At 49.1% G+C, this 21,802-nt stretch overlaps 6 protein-coding genes across 6 annotated transcripts, besides 2 other annotated features; 4 read left to right on the forward strand and 2 right to left on the reverse strand.

The window, feature by feature from the left end:
- Positions 1-59: 59 nt before the first annotated feature.
- FPSE_02687 (uncharacterized protein) lies at positions 60-1,047 on the reverse strand (the record flags this gene model as incomplete). Its single annotated transcript, XM_009255806.1, has 3 exons — positions 60-317; positions 372-809; positions 991-1,047. 3 exons carry the CDS (start codon positions 1,045-1,047, stop codon positions 60-62), a joined length of 753 nt encoding a protein of 250 aa, XP_009254081.1.
- A 1,076-nt stretch (positions 1,048-2,123) lies between these two features.
- On the forward strand, positions 2,124-3,085 carry FPSE_02686 (uncharacterized protein; the record flags this gene model as incomplete). Its single annotated transcript, XM_009255805.1, has 3 exons — positions 2,124-2,242; positions 2,298-2,407; positions 2,592-3,085. The coding sequence occupies 3 exons, from the start codon at positions 2,124-2,126 to the stop codon at positions 3,083-3,085; spliced, it is 723 nt and encodes a 240-aa protein (XP_009254080.1).
- A 2,124-nt stretch (positions 3,086-5,209) lies between these two features.
- Positions 5,210-5,253: a repeat region.
- Positions 5,254-9,780: 4,527 nt separating this feature from the next.
- Positions 9,781-9,935, forward strand: FPSE_02685 (uncharacterized protein; the record flags this gene model as incomplete). The annotated part of the gene is made up of 2 exons (XM_061988435.1): positions 9,781-9,790; positions 9,883-9,935. 2 exons carry the CDS (start codon positions 9,781-9,783, stop codon positions 9,933-9,935), a joined length of 63 nt encoding a protein of 20 aa, XP_061844452.1.
- A 2,269-nt stretch (positions 9,936-12,204) lies between these two features.
- FPSE_02684 (uncharacterized protein) lies at positions 12,205-13,830 on the forward strand (the record flags this gene model as incomplete). Its single annotated transcript, XM_009255803.1, has 2 exons — positions 12,205-12,516; positions 12,565-13,830. The coding sequence occupies 2 exons, from the start codon at positions 12,205-12,207 to the stop codon at positions 13,828-13,830; spliced, it is 1,578 nt and encodes a 525-aa protein (XP_009254078.1).
- Positions 13,831-15,789: 1,959 nt separating this feature from the next.
- Positions 15,790-15,825: a repeat region.
- A 522-nt stretch (positions 15,826-16,347) lies between these two features.
- Positions 16,348-19,287, forward strand: FPSE_02683 (uncharacterized protein; the record flags this gene model as incomplete). Its single annotated transcript, XM_009255802.1, has 6 exons — positions 16,348-16,527; positions 16,586-17,305; positions 17,486-18,072; positions 18,130-18,668; positions 18,719-19,116; positions 19,168-19,287. 6 exons carry the CDS (start codon positions 16,348-16,350, stop codon positions 19,285-19,287), a joined length of 2,544 nt encoding a protein of 847 aa, XP_009254077.1.
- Positions 19,288-19,485: 198 nt separating this feature from the next.
- FPSE_02682 (uncharacterized protein) lies at positions 19,486-21,414 on the reverse strand (the record flags this gene model as incomplete). The annotated part of the gene is made up of 2 exons (XM_009255801.1): positions 19,486-21,113; positions 21,162-21,414. The coding sequence occupies 2 exons, from the start codon at positions 21,412-21,414 to the stop codon at positions 19,486-19,488; spliced, it is 1,881 nt and encodes a 626-aa protein (XP_009254076.1).
- Between the last annotated feature and the right edge of the window lie 388 nt (positions 21,415-21,802).

The raw sequence follows: 21,802 nt of genomic DNA on the forward strand, positions 1-21,802 counted from the left end.
CCTCAGGTACATGGCTCGTTACTGAATCCACTTGATGCACCATATATACTAATCGAAAATCACAACTCTTCGTCTCCAACCTTGCTTTCCGGAGGTTTGTTCTTGGCAACAATCTCGCTCTCGACGATGGATCGTATCAGGTTCAATGTCAAGTCCCTCCCTCGTTCAATACTTGAAGGAGAAGCATCTGCCGGAACGTGGAGGAACACTGCCTTTCTTGGCCTCTTCTGCTTCCACAGCTCTGACAAACTCGAGTAGTAGATAAAGTCACACAAGAAGTGCCCTGCGTCTTCGGATATGCGAACATCATCATACTTCTTGGGGAGTATTGTTAGTAATAATCCAAAAGTCCAAATGTGTTCTTCACTTACTGAACTGTGCCCTTGCCATAGAGAAAGAACCTGGTCGAGATCCAGCTCGGTTTCTATCTCCTCTGGTAGTCCTCGCCAGGGCCAGTCATCCTTTTGACGGTCTTCCTCCGAGTCAACAAATTCCCCATCAACGTCTGGGTGTTTGTACCCGTCACGGTGACCTCGCCTCTCGATGGAGTAGAATGGTCGCGGACCCGCCATACCGATGTGGATAACAACGTCGAATGGCCGTGGTGTATTGTAGAACGACGGTACTAGACCTCTCGCAACTTGATAGTTGACTCGGATAGGCTCTGGGTGCACCGAGATGCGCACGTCTGGTGGAAGAATAGCCGCATGCCTCGAGTTAGGGTCTTTGGCGCGCAATGGTGGCAGATGTGACGGCAAACTGCTGGCGATCTCCCACGAAGGGTTGATGGGGTATTGCTCCCTGAAGGGCTATCAAGTCCACGTATTAGCACAGTCTTTTATAATTTTCTACCTCTATGTCCCCTTCTCTCTCTCCTCCAATTGCTTAACTGTTCACAGTCCTCACAACGCAATGCGCTACGTTGGGTGACGTCGAGCGGGGCGGCTAATAAACATATGACGTTCAACATCAGGAAGAAAGGCAACATACACCAAAGCCCGTGACGAGCACGTTAATTTCTTCAGGCTCTGCGATTTGTGAGCCCATTGCGTGCTGAGGCTATTCCCGAGTAGATGTTGATAGGAAAATAGGGTCAAGTCAAGAGTCAAAATGGAGGAAGACGCTGTCTCGGTCTTTAACTTCCCAGTGGGGATAATGATGGCCACGTCTGCGATGGGCCGTCATAAGCTGAGTGATAACTGAGAACAGTTTTTAAGAAAATCCTAAATAAGACGCAAATCTGACCTCAGTTGATTGATTCAGTATCCTGCTTACTTGTTATATCCTCCTATTCATCGGCGCTCTGCAGCCCTTCCTCCATTGATATAATAGACCCTAGAGCCGAGGGAAATCGGGGAGACGGCAGCCATGTTTCTTCAACAGGAACAGGAAAAACGCGGCCTGTCGCCAAGAATGGCAGGTCGCCGAGTTGGGAAAGTCTAGGGTAACTTGACTACCACGTTGAGGGACAATCTTGAGCATGTGTAAAAGAGCTTTAGTAGGCAAAACTACAGCATTGTAATTTGAAATACAAGTAACAAAGAAAGAAGCATAGTCCCTAAATTTATTAGTAACAATAAAGTAGCGTTGGTACGAGGTTATCACATTCAATTATGTCCAGATAATGCAAAGTGAGAGAAATGCTTATACTGTTCAACTACAACCAAGGGAGGGTAGGAGAACCATGTTGAACATTGCTATGTAGATATTTCTAAAGATAGTAACTACAGTAAATACGGGTTTGAAAATGCAATAAGCACCGTATCTTCATTTGTTTACTTATGTATAACAACATTGAGCATGCTGCCCATCCGCCCAAAGAGAGTCAGTCGTCAGTCATTCGACGAGCGTCTCCACATTTCCTCTCGATGCGGAGTTTCCCAAAACGGTGTGAGCCATGAAGTAAGTAGTGACTTGAATCCATCTTTTTATAAGCACGACAACCCGTTCTCAAACTTTCCAAATCATTTATACGAATCAATTGACATCCTCCAGGCATCTGTGATTGATTGCAACACATCATACTCAAAGCAAATACCAAGGCGAACTGAGAAGATTCGCTAGAGCTACCACACCGCGCACCAAGTTCTTACTTCAACCTCTTACACTCTCACCGATACATCATGGGATCGACACCAGAGTACAGCCTGCCTCCGCAGGAACTCACCTTTGATGGGTTCCTGTTCGACATGGATGGCACCATTATTGACTCCACGGAAGCAGTAGTAAAGCATTGGGAAACGTGAGTACACACATGCATGTGCAATACGCATAACTTGGTGACTAACTCGGCGTAGAATTGGCAACGAGATAGGCGTTGCACCTGAAGTTATTCTTGAAACTTCTCATGGACGACGAAGCATCGACATCCTCAAGATTCTTGCACCTGAAAAGGCTAATTGGGACTGTAAGTACACGCAAAAAAGCAAGCTTGGCCAATGAGTTCAAGACCATGTAAAGATATGCATCCCAAAAGCATTATATCACTCATGGACAACTTGGTAGTGGGCAAGGCTGGCCAAGCCATGCACCGTCCACCCAACTGCCTCTGCGCGTTAGTTAGACCGAGCAACCGCTGATCATTACCACAGATGTACGTGACATGGAGGGACGTCTTCCCAAGTACCACGGCCACGAGGCCGTCGAGATACCGGGCGCCCGTTCCATGCTAGAAGCTCTCATCGCCAGATCTAGCCCCTGGGCGATCGTCACGTCGGGTACTGTACCTCTCGTGACTGGATGGTTGCGTGCTCGAGACCTGCCTACACCGCTGCCGGAGCACCTCGTCACTGCAGAGTCAGTTGAAAATGGCAAACCCGACCCCGCCTGCTATCGCCTTGGCCGTGAGCGTCTCGGCCTACAAGCGGAGGATGCCCAGATTCTGGTCCTTGAAGACAGCCCAGCAGGGATCCGTGCAGGAAAGGCAGCTGGGTGCAAGGTCCTCGGTCTGGTGACAAGCCATACCGTCGAGCAGGTCGTCGCTGCAGAGCCAGACTGGGTTGTTCGAGACCTCTCCTCAGTCGAGGTGCTTCGGAGCGAGGGCGGCAAGGTGACTATCAAAATTTCCAATGCCCTGCGACTATGATCGGAGCCGTTTCGGGCAAGTTCGGTAGTGGATGCTGTTGCAGTGGAACAGAACTCTGCTGGGTGTGAGAGGGAGACTGCCGAAGAAGATGGAGTCGTTGAGGGAGAAAACCACTAGATTTCATCATGATGATAGAACATTCAATAGACAAACTCAGAATAAGACTGGGGGGTTATTTCCTAGAGAAAGATAGGCGAAAGATCGATACACCAGAAAAGGCTTTTGACATCATCACTCACCTTCTCCCTTGACACAAGAGGGTACTTGTTTCTGGACCTCATTTCCTTTGTCTCTCCCTGGAGATCTTCATAACGATTTGACCCACGGTGATCGACGCGCCAAAGCAACACAACTGGCGACATGCATGTGAGACCCATTGAAGAAGATGTTATGTCACATTGCGTTTGGAAAATCATCGTCACCGACAAGGGAGGCTCTCCTCTGCAAAAAATCCCTTGTGAACCACTCGATCCTCTGTCAGTTCAAGACAAAGACATGATGCTCTTCGCCAATATTATCACACCCTCGTGCACCACAATCTCCACTTGGTAGCTTCTCAAGTGAGACCTTTCAGAACCACCACAACTGAGACGTGTTTTTTTGGTGCTCCTTTGTCTTTTCAGACATTATTTCTCGGCATCCACCTCCTCTTGCGAACCGAGTTGCGCGACACAGAGAGGGCAATTGAGTGTGCATCTTCAAAGGATAGTCATCGCCAAGCGCGCTATTGTCGTGGGCTTCAACACATCAGGTGCTCCAACAGTTGGGCCCATGAAAAATGTCTTGGTTTGGAACCTGTCAACGCACCGTTTCCTCCAGCGGTCCAGGCTAAGTAAGCTCAAGGGCAGCGTTCACAGAGGCCGTCGCCCGTTGAAGCGGGGACAATGGCAATTTTGCACACATGCAACGGAGTTGACGTGATACTATGTGGGCAAACGTGTTGGCAGGAGCAAAGACGCCGGTGTCGAGTTTCTCCCACTTTTGCTCTCTCACCCTGTCAGAGAAAGGCTCAGAGCCCACCGAGTCAAGGAGAGGAGTCGAAGCCCCCTTACCCCTGGCGCGTTTGGCGGCGGCGTTAACTTGGCCGAGATCCCTTTCTTTTGTGGTTTCTTAGTGCCGGCTTGTTGAATTAGTATCATCGCAACGAACGGCAGCCGGTTCAAGTGGGCCAAACAAACTTGACAAGAACCAGGGGAAGCGTTGTGTCACGACAAGCTAGAAATGAAGGTTGTCCTCGGAGAGGCGTACGAAGTTGACGGGAACAAGAATAGCATCAACGAGGTGTCACAACGTTTGTTGACACAAATTTGGAGCTCGTTGCATGTAATATCCACACGTCGGAACAGTTCGGCCACTGCGGGTATTTTTTGATTATATTCATCTAGCAGCAAATATGCTGTGTTCTTGTTTTCGTGCTCCCCAAAGCTATGGGCGGCGGGCGCTGCAAGGTCCCGAACGCCAGTGTCACTGCCAGGCACAGAGCGACGCTCGCCTCGTAAAGGGGCGGGTAGTGACATGGCGGCTGATTTGGTGGCTGTCGCTCCTTTTACGGTCCTGCACAAACAGTCAAGTCGAAGGGAGTGGTGATTGCGAACCACAAACAGTCAAGAAAACGCATGGTGTTGCGATTACGACTCGCGGCCCCCCCCACTGAGACAGGACAAGGGGTTTCCTCCAGAGGGCAGAGGGTCGATTCGGCATCCCACGCTGGAAGCAAAACACGACTTTCCGACAGGGCTTATTAACGTGAATTTAATCACATTGTCGGAGAATGCCGTCAAAGTGACAAACTCCAGGTAGGTGGCAGACGTGGCAGGCAAAACTAACAAGCAAGCCACGGACTATTCTTTTGTCCGCGGAGAAAACCCCCAGTTGCTACCTATGCATCGTGGACCGAGCGCCGGTCCCCTGGAAATTCTTCGACCATCAATGCAGACGCCCTCTCGATTCGGATCTTTGTCCGTAATGTGGCTGGCTCAAATCTGTTTCGGTGCCCTTCTAAGTAGCCTCTAGGCTTGAATGTTGGGTGCTAGACTAGCCACATGAGACGGCCCAGATCGCATTGCTAATAAACCGCATTTCTTTGTTGTTTCGCTTTTCCCCTCTTGCTTAATATTAGCGGCGAAAAAAAAAAGGAAGAAAAAAGAAAGAAGAAAAGAAGAAGAAAACACTGCGCATAAATCAGCCCTCAGTTGCGTATCAATCTCCTTAATCTTGCAGGAAGTCAACAACATGAGACGAGACGGTCAAAGTCTTTTTTGACGGTAGTGCGTTTCGAGATTCAAACGCTACCTACCTATTCAGGTTATCTTTGAGAAAAAGGAAGCACTGGGAGCTCTGATCAACCTCTATGACAACAATTGGTGCTAGAGTAGTAACACTGTAGTTTATTATAACTGCCATCATAGACATGCTTTCGATACAGCATATATATCGATCGGGGCTCTTCCGTGCATACCCAGGCAGTCTCGAGAGCGGGAAGGAATACACAACCATGGTATCGGTACAGCACAGCTAGGCCCATCTTAGTAGTTAGACAAGACGGAGTGATTGATAATACTTACAACTTGACCAAGACCCACCAAAAGCTGATATCCATCGCCGGGAGAGCAACCAAGCTCAGGTGCCTCCCTAGTCAGGGCAAATGATACCACATTAGCAGGTATCCATTCACTATCCGTACCACTCCACAACAAAAGCTTGTCTAGAACAGCATCGCCGCGTGTGTCAAGGTCAAGATTCAGGTCACTAGTTGTCAACCAAGTCTGCCAACAGTTGGGCTCACAAATAAGTCAATAACACGCATGTTATCAAAGTCATGCCATGGGCCTGACTTGGCTGAAGTTGCTTTTTCCTCCGTACAAGCGGTCTTCTCAGCTTCTCGCCTAAAGTAACAGGGCCTCTACAGCATGCATGCTTGAGACAGGGGAGAAGCGCCAAGGTTCGATGACCACGTGTTAGATGGATCTGTTTCTGGCCTTATCCGACAAGTTGAGAAACACGCAACCCTTGTCCCCTGTGCTAGAGTCTTTTCGGCCTTTGCGCTGGCCACTGGCCATTCATGCTGTCGCGTTTTGGGTGTTGACCCGAATAGGCGAATACTGGTATGATATGCTCCACTCACTCACCACCGAGAAACCCAAATTTGTAACTGCGATCCCCATGTACAGTCTCTCCAGCTCTAAGTTTTAGCGTAGCGCGAACGGGTTTCCTTTTCCTGACGACATAGCTGACACCCAAGTATCGGTTGTTACAGTAGAGAAAATTCTTGAAAGGTATCGGTCTGATGCTTCTAGATTTCCCCTATGTTGGCAGCATCGAACACCTGATCGGCAGGAGCGGCCCGCCAAAGCAGTGGCAGAAGGTGAGCCATGCTGTGGAAACGTTTGACGGTGTATTCAAAGTTGAAGGGAACGGGGTTTGAGGTCTCAAGGGCTCTTGGGAGGCCAGGGCATCACCAAAGATAGGATACGGGGATTAGGTTGAAGCTAATCCCAAGCTCCAGCAGCATGGCCATCGGATCTAAGGATTTCGCTTAATATCTCGTTTGACTGACCCACGAACTGGTCCAACTGCTGATGCGGTACAGAGTAGGCCTAGAGCTTTCCAGAGAACTGGTAACTCTCCACCAAAAAGCTCTGGTAATTCCGCACTACCATGGCTAGCCTTGAAGCTGCCTCGAAGGTTCGGCCGCCCAATGAACAAGCGATCGATCATGCTTGATCCTTGCTGCTTTGCCATACCGTCCCTAGCCAAGTCCAGCCTTCCCCCCCATCAGCATTGCTTTGGCCTTTGCGGGTCGCTATGCACCACCACGAGAGCCAATCGCGACTTTAGTCTCTGTGGTGGCTCTGAGACATTATCTTCGATGAGGCAGCCGTTGTGGTTGGGCTAACGCTTAAGACGGACGCCTGGTAAGCGCCTCTAGATAAAACCGTAAAAACGGTGCTGCGTTTAGTCCTGATTAGTCCTCGTGCTTCTGAGTAATGTCTAAATCGTACGTTTTTCTTTCTCAAACCGTCGCTTGCTGCTTGGGCCCCTTGGGTCGCAGCCCTGTACACTTGTAGCGCCCGGAACAAATCAGGACGGTTTCGTTTTGGAAAGGCAACGACCCCTTGTTAGACGTTCTGGGAGCTGTTTGGACGGGAAGCTTTTGAGCTCTTTGCCCAACGGGTGGGATCGCCTGAGGGTCAGAGGCTTGCTTAACCGACTACCTGAGTGGTAGTGATGTATCAATGCAGCCTGTACATTCATCTCATGCGTATCAAAAAGTGCGAGGTACTCGATTGGGTGCGTGACGTCCTCAATGTGTAAGTGCCGTGTACAATTGGGCTCCAGACGCTCGTAATCGTAGCTAGAATAGGAACAGTGTGTTACGAACAACAGCGTTTTCAGCTTGGGAAGGATCATGCTTACAGCGAAAAGAAATCGTCATACTATACGCTTCTTGATTCGGTCGAGTGGTCTCGAGCCCTGGCGGGCAAGGACCGTAGTCGAAGACAAAGACATATGCATAGCTCATTGATAATCCAGAACTACCCAGTCTGTCTATCAGTCAAACTGGCCAAGGTGATCGACAAGATCTGCCCCTGCCAGTGTCCGGGACGGCTTCTTCCCGGCAGCAACGACCACCTCCATGTTGTCAGATCGCATCTGGATTTCAATCCTTGTGTATGTTTTCCCCATGTCTGCCTCGGGATTTTTCTTTGCCAATGAGAATCTCCGCTAGGAATCTGAGTGTGGTTGTGGCCATTAATTTATTGCTATGTCGAGCACTCGACCTATTGTTCGCAGCTTACAGTACCTGTGCTGAACAACTTCGTATACCAGGACCCTGGTCTTTCAAGGTAAATTATCCCCGCACTCAAGAACTAATCAAATCTCAGACCAGTTTAAAGGGGGGCATAATGGTGCACATCTTATGTAGATCATCCGCCAGGAGAATGCCTGTAACAAGCACACTCCATGTTGATAAAATGCTTTCAATATCCGCTCTCTTGCCCAAGTATCAAATCTTTTGCTAAACGTATTCGAAATCTCAGTAGATGTCGGGTCATAAGAAGCAAACAACACGGCATCATATCCTAGGAGTTAGAAACCACTCCAAGCGGGTACTTGGTAGTGAATCGAGACCGTTCTGTTCGGCTTTGCCGTGAGCGTCGTTCTGCTCAACCCCACCCTGTACCTGAGAAGTGGATGTGCTACGCCGCCGGTAACAAATCAAGTGTGGAGTGTGTATGGTCCAATGGATGATGCAGTTCCTCTTCACTCATGCCAAGTCAATCCATTTGGATATGAAGTTGTATTATCGACTTTCGAAACAGAGCCTGCTGCTGTAGATGCTGACATATGTGCTGAATTCATCAGGATGCCCTGCTGTAAGAATCACACTTGGTACTGTATTGTCACAACACCAACTGTTGTGCCATGTCCAAGTGAAGATACAGTACTCAGCGGGGGGTTCGTGTAACTCTCACATTGGCTCATTTTCGTGGAAGGGAAGCACAATGACGGTGTTTCTTGCGATACTACGTTCAAGCCCATTGTTTTAATAAATGATTTCCGACCCACTAGGCTGAGAAAGAGAGCCATCATGGGCTTCAACACTCAATTGTCGCCAGTCTCGGGTAGCATAATCTTGCCTTTCCTTAATCAATTCTTGTTTCCGATGACCCGCCCGACATCTGGCAAAGCTACCAGCCAGCCTGGATGTTCGCTTATCCAAGTCTTTGATTCGCATGCTGTGGCGGAAGACCCCGTCGCCGACTAGGATTGACTCGCCAAAGACTGCGGTCCTGTCACGACCATGTCCCAGTTCGCCATGACTGCGTGAGTCGTGGTAATTAAGTTGTCAGCGCTCGAAAGTTGCATATGGTACACCGTCCTCTCGAAAACATCGACGGGTGCATTTCGAATCTCTCCAATGGCCGCTCTGGCGTCACTCTCCTGCATGTGCGTAATTTGCGACCGGTCCCGCCAAGAGCCAACTGTTTTCCCCTGCACCCTTCACCGGTCGTGGCTTAAATTGTCACGCTGTGTAAACCTTGCTGATCAAGTTAGCTGGTGTGATCAGTTGTTGAATACCAGAGCTTCAAAAAAACGAATTTATACGTGTAGATTCGTTCTGAGCCAGTCATTGAATCTTGACCCAAAACATGATATCTTGATAGACAAGCCTGTGGTCATTACGGATAAAGTCTCGCTACACAGAAACCGAGCTTTCGGGAAAGCAGAGAGCCGAGGAACCATCTTCCTGGGAACCCGAATACACCACAGATGTAGTGGTCAAGCCGCTTACACAACTTCGCGCAAGTGGTTGTCTTGCTGCCGATCGTATCACGCCTCGAAGACACTAAGTTGCGACGCTCGATATAGACAGTAGGGTCACACGCGAGTGCTGTCAACGGCTAGTATGCTCGGCTGTAGCACTATACGGAGCTGTCACTTTAAGGACAACCTTTGACAAGTAGCAGGTGTTTATTTCCAAACAAGTAACATCGATACCATCGCTTATGCGACAAGTCAGCAGAATGTCTCCCAGATGGGTGATGAATGCAACATTAAGAACGGATTTCTTGCATCCTGCTTTCCTCAGCTATGAAAAGTGAGGGCGAGGATGAATACCAGACCTAGTTGAGTATGGTACATGTACATAGTCGCTTGTGCAGGGGTGGTAGAGTTATCGCGTACGCATCATGTATCTCCGTAAGTTGTCCGTCATTCGTCGACCAAAATCAGGTCGGGGTTCCTAGTGGTTCATTCTTTTTCTTTTTAAACTTGAGTAACCTCTTGGTTAGGCGACTTGAACGGACAAGACACGGCTTGTTTGGTGTGGACAACCACCAAGTAAGGCAAACTAATAAACGAGGCTGCGGGATCGAAAATCTCTCCGCAGGGTTTGTTCGTAATGGTCGCTGTTGGTGTGATAGACAATGTGGTTGCACAGCTAAAATGACCTTATTATGCCGTCCGCCACAGCGGATATGACAAAAGCAGTGCTGCCCAAATAGCAGATCAGTCAATCACTGTGCGCCATGATAAAAGACAAGAGCAACATGGAGACGAGAGTAAATATATGAGCCAGCTGGTCCAATGTGAAGTGAGGCATATCCTTGCGCAGTATTTCGCGAGGGTAAAAGCAAGGTTCAGGTAGAAAACGATGAAGCAATCACAAGAAGACGGCGGTTGTGGTGAGGTGGCAAAGCTGCGCTTGAAATGGAAAGCATGTGCTGTTTTGGGACAACCTCTTTCCTCCACAGATCCGAGTAGGTAGCAACTTGGGGTAGGTACCCCTCATGCACTGTCCTGTTGTCATGATGCCTCTTAAACCTGCCTGCATTCAGCTCGTTCTTGCCTCCATCCAGGAGGTCTAGGCCTTGAAAGGTGATCCCAGTAGGGGATCGAGATACCCAAATATGATTGGTTGAATTCCCGCATCTTGATGGCTACGACGATACATGTGTGTCCAGCACTCTGCAAGCGCTGGACCTTTACCTTACAGGGGAGCTGGATGCCCGGTCAAGACCCAGGTTCCCTGCAACATCCTGCCTCTAAACACAACATTTGCTTTCTTAGGTACTTACCTACCTGGGTATCCAATCCAATGCCTTCATGTCTGCATTATTAGGCGCAGAACCTCTTGATTACACCAACTCAATTGACAGTTAGTTGCACTCATGCATGAGAATGCCCTTGGAGGACGCATGTTTGCTTGAGGAGGTGGTTGAGACAAGCCAAGTCGAGTCCACTGTACACCCATCATCATAATACAAGTCGACGAGTTGATACTTTCCAGTAAGATCGAACCCTCTTGACTTCCCAAGCAATGAGTGCAAGATGTTGCACCTCGAAGACTTGCTGTTGACAACCACTCAACTAAACGTGGATATAGACAACGGCGAAAGGGTAATATCAATGACAATGCCAACAGTCTACATAGTAGACATCCTACGCCTACCTGTCCAAATAAGGTCAAGGCTCCCAAGATTGAGCGCCGCCGCCCTGGGACCCGGCCCTACCATCCCTACCAACTTGCACCGACCCTTCGAGATCTAGCGCACTACCTTGCAACTTCTTTGAGCATAGGGTCAAGCACAAGCACAGGCTGGCGCGGGACCCGCCCGCGAGAACGGTGACTCCAAACCCAAGCTGAGGGCTCGTCCGCCGACATCATCCCTGCATTTGACCCCTGTCCACCCTTCCCAACGACAAGGCTACGCGAGGGTTTCGTTTTAGGCGTGCGCCGGGGTCTCTGAGGGTGTTGCAAAGGAGGGAGCGCTCCGCGCCGGCCTGTGCTGCCGTCGTGGCGGCGCCCTGGCCATACTCTTGATCCACAGTCCTGTATCCCTCCGAAGTCTCCCTCGAGCCTGGTACTCCTCTCTGTCCCAAGTTCGGGACCTGAGCCCAGAGTTGTTCTAGGTACCTGGCACCCAGAATGTGTCCGGGGCCGCTGTTGCTCTACCCATGACGAGGAGAGCGTCTCGCTGTGTTGTGATCTCCTCCCCCGGCCATGTTGGTCCCAGGGGTCTGAGTGCTTGTCCTGACCCCAGTTCCCTCGGGTATGAACCCACACGCCATCTCGCAGATTGTCTCTCATGACAGGGCCATAATGACTGCCGCTGTTTTCCAAGGACCCTCTCTGGCTATCAGCTGTGTACAACGCGTACAAGTTCTTCCCTTCTTTTACCCTCGCACGCCCCTCCGAATCCCCATCACTGATTTCCCTTCCGACTAAGAACCTCCTTCGTCAACTTCATCCTTAAGAGGGCACTTTGACTGATCTTTGTCTCACCTTTGCGGAACCCTTCTCGCTTGCCTGTATTATCTGACGTCCAAGAAACGCTCTTCAAAAGACCACTTCATCCCGCTATCCCATCCAGACTCTCGGATATTCACGACATCTTCACTCTTTTTGTCTTTTATATTGCCCAGTACTTGTCCTGACCCAGTCACTCTTTACTTGTACTCGACAGGATATTGCTCTATTATCCGTTCGTTCTTCAAACACCCCAAGTGTCGCAGGTTCACGCTTCAACTTACACGCGGCTCTGGATCTTCATTCCAATCATTACCACCACCTCGCATCTTACATTCCTCAGAAGCGGCCCGTGATGGAGAACATGGGTTCATACCACCACCAACCCCAATGGCCTGGTTGGGCGTACCAAAACCATGCCAGCCAGTACCCCAGATACTCTCAGCAGCTACCTAGTTATGCTGCTTATCTTCCCGAATCGATGGAGCTCTACAATGCTCATCAGGGTCATCTCCTACACCATCACCAAATGTCTAGAACAACTGAGACAAAGCCTAGACTCTCCAAAGAAGAGGTCGAGGTACTCGAGGCTGAGTTTCAAAAGAACCACAAGCCCAACAGCACAGTTAAGAAGGCATTGGCCGAGTCAATGAGAGTCGACAATGCTCGCATCAACGTATGTCCCAAGTCAAACAGGTCTTTTACTATACTGACGATATAATAGAACTGGTTCCAAAACCGACGAGCACGGGAGAAGAAGGAGAAAAACATTCGGGAGTACGCGGCCAAACAAAGATTGGACAAGGACACGGCAACCAGCGAAGCTGGTGTTCACTCAGACGACGATCGTCTCTCTGACCGTGTTGTTTCCAGTGCTCCTTTCCCAGCTCCTCGCCTTGTTGGAGCCCGGACGACAAACATATCAAGCCCAGAGCAAGAGAGCGAGAACGATACCAGTCAATCTGACTTTGGAGCCGCGTCGTCTCCTGACCTGTCCTCCCAGCCAACGCCTGAGCCTCTGTCTGCATCGACCAGTGCATCTCTTGGCTGCTACAGCCAGTACCCTCAACTCATCGTGCCAGAAGATGAGGATGAGGCCACTCCTTCTCTGCCTCAGCAGTGCTTCCCCAGGCTATCCATATCGCCTATCCAAGAGCAATATATGTATTCCAGAAACGGCGTTGCTGTTAGCCAATCCAATCAGCCCTCGATGCTGAAACCTTCTCCTTCTATGGATATTGCCTCTCGTCGAAACAAGCGTCCCCCTCAACTTGCAATCAACGCCCCCCGCAATTTTTCGGCAAGCGGACCCAGAACTGGGATCGACATTGGAAGAAGAGCTGAGGTGGGACATTCGATGCGCCGTGTTGCTTCTGCAACTGGGGTTGGACGCATCGGTAAGCCCACGACTGGCCCCCGAAGCCCTTACTTTGAACGAAACCCCGACGCTTTATTGCAGCTGAACCGTTCCCCCAACTTCCAAAAGGCAGCAACCATTGCACCACCCACTCCCAACACTCCTGTTGTTGCACATCAGCAGGGCCTGTGTGAGGCCACTCCAGCCAGCACCGCGGGATACGAAGAGAAGTACCCAATGGATCTGGCAATCCACGACCCAACACTCCGAACACCACCTACCACTCCTGGAGTCATGGATCACTTGTACAGCAACGACTCTAATTACCAAGTTGCCATCGCTGATGAGCCTCTGGTGACGCCAGGATTGACAGCCTTTCCCCACGACTTCGAGGTGCCTGGCTCATCGAGTCAAGTGCCCAACTACCTCTCTCACGAGTGCGCTAGCCAGCCTCAGACTCCATCATACGCTGCCCCGATGGGACCTACCTATTTTGGCTTCGCTGGCGGCAACGCCGAGTACAACTGGTCTGATGATGCTTCGCTATCAGCGCACTCATCCCCTGGACAGAGCCAGCAAAACGTCAACTTCATGAACATGACCCCCTCGAGCTTCACCTACTCAGACAAGTAATTGTCCTTCACGTATATTCATCAACACCTTGCTTTTCAGCACCAGCATTTGAACTTTGTAAATAAACAGCGATATTTTGTTTTCTTTTATCTTCTACTTCAAGGACATTGTATAGTATAGACCCGGTGCCTTTTTATCAACAGGAAATGGCAAAAGAAAAACCACTCATGGCGATTACTTGATATTTTTCCTTTGTTCCTTGTGCCCGGGATACTTGACGAATGAAATCAACGGCATCACACCCTAATGTAATGGGAATACGGCACTGGATGGCGCTCGGGAATGTACACAGGGAGCGGGGATTATTCACCATGGGATATCAGCTACACAAGCTTGGGCGCAAAATTTTGACAGGAGCAGCAGGCGATGGATGATGCATGAGTGCTGACTCTTGAGGAGCCAGACCAAAGCATGAGACTGGGAAGTAGGAAAACCAAGTCGGAAAAATAGAGAAAATGACAAAATTCAACCACAAAATACCACAAGCCAACCAAGTCTCAACATATTAAACTGTCGGCCAAAGATAGCCTCACGTAACATGGTTCCTGGACACCGGGCCGTGCCCGCGCCGCTCATGCGAGTTGCTCAATAAAACTTTCAACGTGCAGAGAAGGACAATCTCCAATCCTCTTGACGACGGCATGATGTTAGGTCTTGGACGCGTTAGACAGCACTAACATCTTTGAGGTGGTGTCCCACATTCCTTTCTTGTATACTGGTTGTTCCAAAGTAGGAACGGTTTTTTGTCTTGATGGAGAGAGAGAGACTGCGCCGGGAAACTTTATTCGTAGGTCAAATCAACTCGTGATTCATAGTAATGAACCAACGTTGATGGTTGCACAAGCCTCAACCCAAGAGTCGGGTTCCGTCAACTCTTCGTCCCAGACCGTGAACAAGTTTCGGGGTTCGGTCCCACAGCCATGTGTAGCCAATTGGGCAGTTTCATTGTCGATCGTCAAGTAATGACACTAGTGAACTATATTGTACTCCCGCTTTGCACGTCCCAGGATCTGTTCCGAGGCAATGGATATAGGCGGGAGATCGACACTGCAAATGCCGGGGTACAATTCCAATGCTGCAGCGATATACTGTATGTAACTATATCTATACTGTACTGTACTATACCTGCGCTGTGGATGGGTCAGGCGGGATTGAACGACCGATGTTGGTTTTTTTTTCTAGTTTGGTGATGATGCAAACAACAGGCCATTTCGAGGCATCTAGTTTCCATGGCTGTTTCCTCTTCCAGCATCTTGAGAAGAGCAGCCATGCCGTAAATGGCATTTCCACTCTTTGAGGGAATTAGTCAACCTGAGTCTGGAAACAAACGGCACCAACTCTTGGCGGTGGTTATTTAACGGCTGTTCAGTCAAGAGAATTCGATTTGGAAGCTTGACAGTTTTCAACAGCCAAGAATCCCACATTGTAACCTAGTGCAAGGGCCAACGACTTTGAGGAATGTATATCTCTGTTCCTAGCAGTAATGCGTGGGGTGTGTATTAGCCAACCACATGGGAAACTCTAGGAGCCGTGGCTTAGGAAGCTAACCCTATCATTACACTATTGCCATATCGCGATCAGCTTGTCTGCCCACCCAGTTATTGAGACGAAGTTCTAATAGACAACATAGCTCAGTACTTCCATCACGACGAATCCCATAATCATCAGCATCCCTTAGAATTCTATCGATATAATCACCTGCCCTAGAGAGGTGCAAAATGTAGGCGATAGCACGATGGATTGCCAATAGTTGCAGTAATAGTCGGTCAATATTGCTCTCTCCAGTGAGGTAGGCATGATCACGTGCATACGCGATCGCGCGATCACGTGCATCTCTCTTTTCTGGTTGGCTGTATGTATCTATAGGTTAGTACAGTCCTCAGGGGTTACAAATGTAAAGTCAGTATATCGCCACTGTAGATTCTATATATAAATTAGGATTAATAAATACTTACCTGCATTTTCTTAAATAATAATAAAATATTATTATTATTTCTCTTATTAAATTCTATCTATATTAGAATATTTATCTATTTAGACCTTTTTAGTATTTTATCTTTAAAAATTAAAGTTTTAACTGCAAGGTATGTAGCTATAAAAATAAAAGTAGAAATTTACATTAATAACCCCTGCGGACTGTACCTACCCCTCAGGGTATCGGAAAAATTGGCCGCTGGAAGCATAGGAGACGAAATTAGTAGGTCAGCTTATGCTACTTAGACTATGCTCTTTAGGCTGTTTATTTTTGTGACCTAAAACTTAGGAGGTCAACTTTTCTGCTACCCAGTAGCTACCTATGCATGGTAGTGACGGATGCCCCACCAACAAATGTACGTACCTACCGCCAACTCACGTAAACCACTTTACCCTCGTGAAGTATACTATCCAATTTGAGTCGCCATAAACAACAACAGGTTATTTTTTGCAACCTTACAACTATGTTCTAGTACCCTTTTTTGTTTCTTGCCTTATAATATTACCAAATGGAACCCGTTGTATGATCGTCCCACCGTATACATGTCATTTTCCGCCATTGCTGGCAGCGACGCGTCGCGTCCAGCGCGGTCGAGGATTTTAACTCCAAGCTCAGAGGGGAGCTTAAAGCACAAAGATGAGCTGCGTTCACCTGAGAACCGCCCGAGGAAGAGGGCCGACTCGGTTGCAATGGACCTCTTGAAGCCCTCAATTTCTGTCAAAGTTAGTAATTGTTCATTCTCGCAGTATTGAATACCCCAGCTCATTCGTGATACAATAGCCGCATCCGCCGAAGCTTCACATACAGCCTCGTATCCTCCATCCATTGATGATCCTCCCTCGCGAACGTCTACCGCTGTCCTGTATCGATTTCCATGCCACAAGTGTCGACCTCGCCTCCTACCGTTTATTCGAAGCCAACATCAAAATTCTCGACCTGGAAAGCCGTATGGGCTCCGTTTCTGTCATCCTTCTCGCTAGAAAAGAAGGGAGTCGCGCCGTATATGCCCTCGAGAAGCAGGAGAATGGACTGTATGCTGTATGCAGATTAGGTCCCTGGGTAAACCTGGATCTCTTGGCAGACAGTGCAACTGCCGTCTGTCGAGAACGCCTGCATCCAACTGCCAGAAGCGAGCATCAAAACCAGAACGCCCTGTCTGCGACTACTACGCCCCATGTACATAAAGAAGAGAAGATAAAACGCGCTGCCATAGAAGCTTTCCAATCTCAGGTTCGGAAACGACGAAGGTCGCAATCTGTTTCGACGTTGGCCGAATCCGTGAAACAAGAGGCAACCGAAGCTGCCACGGATTCGAAGCTGCCGTCCCCCATCATCCAACCAGAGGAACTCGCGAAGAGGTCAAGCGAACATACGGCGCAGGTACAACCTTTGGCGATCTCAAATGATGCCAAGACCGAAGTGCCCCCACTGCAGCAAACCGCCGAAAGCATTTTTGATACACTCAGAACTCAGTACTTCGATACGTTGTACAAGTCTATGGTGGGCATGAACAAACTCGCCATTCTTCACAGTTGCTAACCGGAAAAGGGATCACTCGCATATTTTGCTAAAGGGCCGCTCTCACGCGCTCGTTCGGCATTTCATCTTGACCTTGAATCCAATCTCGACTTGGCCGATCTCATCGAGTTTTTGACGAGCCTTCTTCTCACCACCGTACAGATCGAGAAAAAATATCGTGAAACTGTTCCTGCGCTTATTGCACACATGAAAACAATAGTCGACAGTTCCGACGAAGGTCGAAAAAGGAAGCGTCGGGCCAGGAAAATGAAAATTGGCAAGGACGGCCTCTATCCACACGAGCAAGCTCACATCAGAAAGTGGTGGGCTACCAACAAGCCTGAACTAAAAGATGATGAAACGAACGTGGCTGACCACCAAATCAAGTCTATCATTTCCATGCTTCGCACGAGAGAGACTCAACTCCAGATGATCATCATATTGGAGATTCTTGCATTGACTCCTTTGAAGCCTGCGGAGGTGGAAGATAGCCAACTTCCTCTGTTGCCCGGCGTTGCCGAGTCTCAAGGTGATATGGCCCCCCCGTCAGCCAAGAAGCGAAACAAGCACAATCTGCCCGTGCTTGTGGATGTCCATGCTGATCGTTTAACAATCTGGCAATCCACTGTATCTGACGAGCAGCTGTTGTTGGAGGATTCGCAAATCTCGCAGGCTTTAGACGGACAGTCCCAGCAGAAGTCGTCTTCAGAACCTCTCAAAGACTTCTGCGTCGACATCATTGTGCCATTGTAAGTGTCGAACTAGCTATGGTCACTGCTACCGCCACGACTAACCATGCTGAACAGCTTTTCTCACAGACTACCGGAGCTTTGTGACTCAATCAACCGCAAGTTAGGAGGACCCGTCATTGTGAAACCCTCAAGACCTAAAACTTTGAGGCGACCATCCAGCAAACAGTCTCCAAAGCCAGGTGCAGTGGCAAAACGTTCTGTGTCGGGACAACCCACAAGAACATTACAGAGAGCGCTTTCAACAGAGCAACAGTCTAGGCGAAGTATTTCCAGGGGCCCCAGTAATATGATTGCGCTTATGCGATCTGCGACTACCACTTCCTTGCCAGGAATCAAGCGGGAAGCAAGCGATCCTGCCTTGGCCAAGTCGGTGCTGGCCAGCGACCCGGACTTGATTAACAGAAAGAGTGGTCCTTTGTCACGAAGCAGCAGTGTATCCAACTTGCAAGATGTCAAGTTTAGCAAGAAAGCACAGGTCGAAGCAGAGTTGAGGGATGCCATCTCTTCGCTGAGAAAGCCGAATCGCCAGGTGGTTGGCAAAGCACTGGCTGAAGCAGCAGAGCGCCGTGCAACCGTGAGCTCTTCGGCAAAGAGTACGTATCAAAATTCGAATCTAGAAATCCTTTAGCTAACACAGTTATAGAAGCGAGAAAGCCAGGCAGGAGTTCCTTCGGTACACCGCTCGTGAAGGCGACGCCCGCGAACATGCGTTTCAAGGATGTATTTGCCTCAAAGCCCAATATAATGGATACACCCCTGATGAGTACCGAGGATGTCATTCCTCCTTCCAGCCTTCCTTCAATGGTTCCCTCCACAGGTCTCCGTGGAGGAGGTCAACGGAACGCTTTTCGGCAGAACCGAACTCCGGATTTTGAGAGGATTGGCAGTACGCCAACCAAGGGTGCATCGACTTTTATTCGACGGCCCGCAAATGATCCAGATGTTTTGCCATTTCCACCTTCCTCGCCATGTTTGGAACGAAGAACTGTGTCTACTGCAAATCTGTTCAACCCTACAGGTATCTCGGATCGCAAAAGAAAGGTAAGCTTCGAATCATCTCTGAACGATGAGATCTTGGCGACGCCTGTGAAGGCTATCAAAACAAAGAACATAGAAGATCTGGAAAACATGAGAGTTGAACCCGAGCCTGCCAAGTCGGTATCAATCTATCAGAAATTGGGATGGGATGACGATATAGATGACCTGTTATGAGTTACCTATCGGAGCATTTACAGCGGTATTTTTTTTTATACAAAGGGACATGCATTGTATGCAGCAGGAATTATTAGCATTGTTAAAAGGCGTTGGGAGTATTGCAAAACTGTATCCACAACAGTATTCCAGATACGATACATGATACAAATAATACGAGAGTTGAACACGAAAGACTTTGGCCCATATGGCAGCATCTCACGCGGCCACCCCTTCTACCAACATGGTGGGTAAGTCTCTAATATCGACATGTTCCTGTGATCCTAGATCCACGACACGCATCGCCTCCAGACCTACAACACCTTCTTGCAGCGCCAGGAACTGAAGCTCGACTACGTGACAGGCCCCAGGTGCTAGAGGGCCAACGCGGGTATCAGCGCTTAAGCACACAACGTCCGTAGACTCGACGGACGAGTTTTTCTGTAATGCATGAAGCACACTCTCATCCGTGACTGCATCGGCGACGTCCTTTTGCCCTTGTCTTCGGCCGCCTACCGAAGGCGGCCGTGTCATGCGGACCTCGCCTCGCCGTCTTTTGGGAATCGCAACCAAGGCAAGCTTGCGCGGAGGTACGGAGGTTTTGTCTGTAGCACGGTTGACAATATAGACAGTCCAAGAAAAGATTTGTCCTGGATGGACCGGCTCAGATGGACCGGTGAAGGTCATGGTAATCCCAAGTTCTGCGACAGAGGCCTCTGTATTGGATGTGGCAGCCTCAAGAGTAGGGAGGGCGTCCGGGCGTATTACAGATGGCGATATTAGAGGGTGGACCGCTTGTCCGGTGATTGATAGCTGAGATGGACGATGAGCGCGGACAATGCCCGTTCCCGCGGTTGCTGAACCATAGCCAGGGTTGACAGGAAGGGTGAAATCGAGTTGAGTTGTCCACGACATGGTCATTATAGGCGTACAGCGGCCAGGCACAACCTGGGCGGTAGCGGAGATTGTTATATCGAGTTCTCGCATGGGGTTCTTGACAGTAACATCGTGCTGGCGGGGAGTAATGCGGTAGAGAAATGTGATATGGTCATGAGACACGCAAGCAAGGGGAAGTTGCATGCCTGCATCGTCGTTGAGATTCTCAATAGTAGCGTCAAGGATCGAGAGATCGATCCTGTCTAGTGCTATCTCACAGTCAAAATGAGAAGTAAAATCAACTTCGAGCAGCGCAATAACAGCCGAGCTTGTTGGTGATGTAGTCGGCCGCGAGAAGCGAATTCTTGTATGGATAACAGGAAAGATTCTGTGCTCAATCTGCGGAAGCGCTCGTATATGTTTTGTCACGTCTTGTGAGCGTGTCACAGGAGCGACTCTTGACACTCGAAGCGCTGATAGCCGAGGTTTGACTCCGCCAAGCGCAGCGTCACTACCGAAAGACTCGAGCAGATTAAAACCAGAAGGCACTCCGCTTTGAAGGTAACCGCTCCCCTTTCCGATGATATCGGTTGATAGTTCTGGCTTCAGACTCGCGGATGCAGTAAAAGTGATGGCTGGTGTAGAAACTCGCGTTCGGGGTCGACTGAGAAAGATGGGCAGCTTCCAAACAGCAAAAACATTCTGGGGTTCGTTCTCATCGCCGCTTTCTTCGTCACCTTCATCATCTTCATCTTCTTCCTTCCCTTCTCCATCCACAATAATGAAAGGGTCATCGATGTCCGGGACAGTACCCGAGAAGATACTCTCTGAAGTAGAATTTTCCTTGCCGTGAGTGCTCTGGTTGATGATGTGGGCTTCAACGGATATCACCAGCCGGCTGATGTGGGCGCGAAGCGTTGATTCATCTTTCCAGGGGCTTTTGAGTAGTAAAAGAACATTTACAGTCTCGTCTGGTGATGTGTCAGAAACAAAACCTGGCAAAATGTAAACAGACTTACCAAAGAATAATGCATCTCGACGCTTAATTGACTCTAATATAGACTTTCCAGGTTCAACACCTTTGAAAGCTGCTTCCAGATCCAAGCTTGTATCTTCTGGTATAAGATATGACAGGTGAGATTGCTCTGCGAACTCGGTTGTAGGGTCTGTGATGAAGAGACTCCTCTTAAGCTGAGTGAGAGATTCAGGCTCATGGTCATTAGACTCTGAAGGGATGGACTCCCTGTCTGGAGTTATCCCGGAGTCCGACATATTAGGTAGATGATATGAGTAGCCTTTTTCCCCAGGAGATGCAGTCTTGAACTATCCAGACTCTAAAATCCGTGTATTTTCGAAGGACTTGCGCTTTTTATTGTTGATTAGATTATCCGTGTAAGTCGGAATGCAACTCATTCCCCCCTTAGCGACGTGAAGCCACTTGCCTGTACAATTGCCTTAGTCATCATGTCACCAAACAGCTTGTCGCGATGGCCACTTGATCCGTGCGCAAAAAAGTTGGTGGCGCCGAAATCGACTTGAGCACCTCCGCGTTGCTTCAGTTTTTGATTCTGCTTCCACGCCATTGCCAGCATTTTATCACAACTAGAGTACTTGACGCGAGTCTACAACAGTAAGATCGCGTCGCGTATCTCTGATACAT

The sequence above is a fragment of the Fusarium pseudograminearum genome, chromosome 4 (genome assembly GCF_000303195.2).
Source record: "Fusarium pseudograminearum CS3096 chromosome 4, whole genome shotgun sequence".
Classification (NCBI taxonomy): Eukaryota; Fungi; Ascomycota; class Sordariomycetes; order Hypocreales; family Nectriaceae; genus Fusarium; species Fusarium pseudograminearum.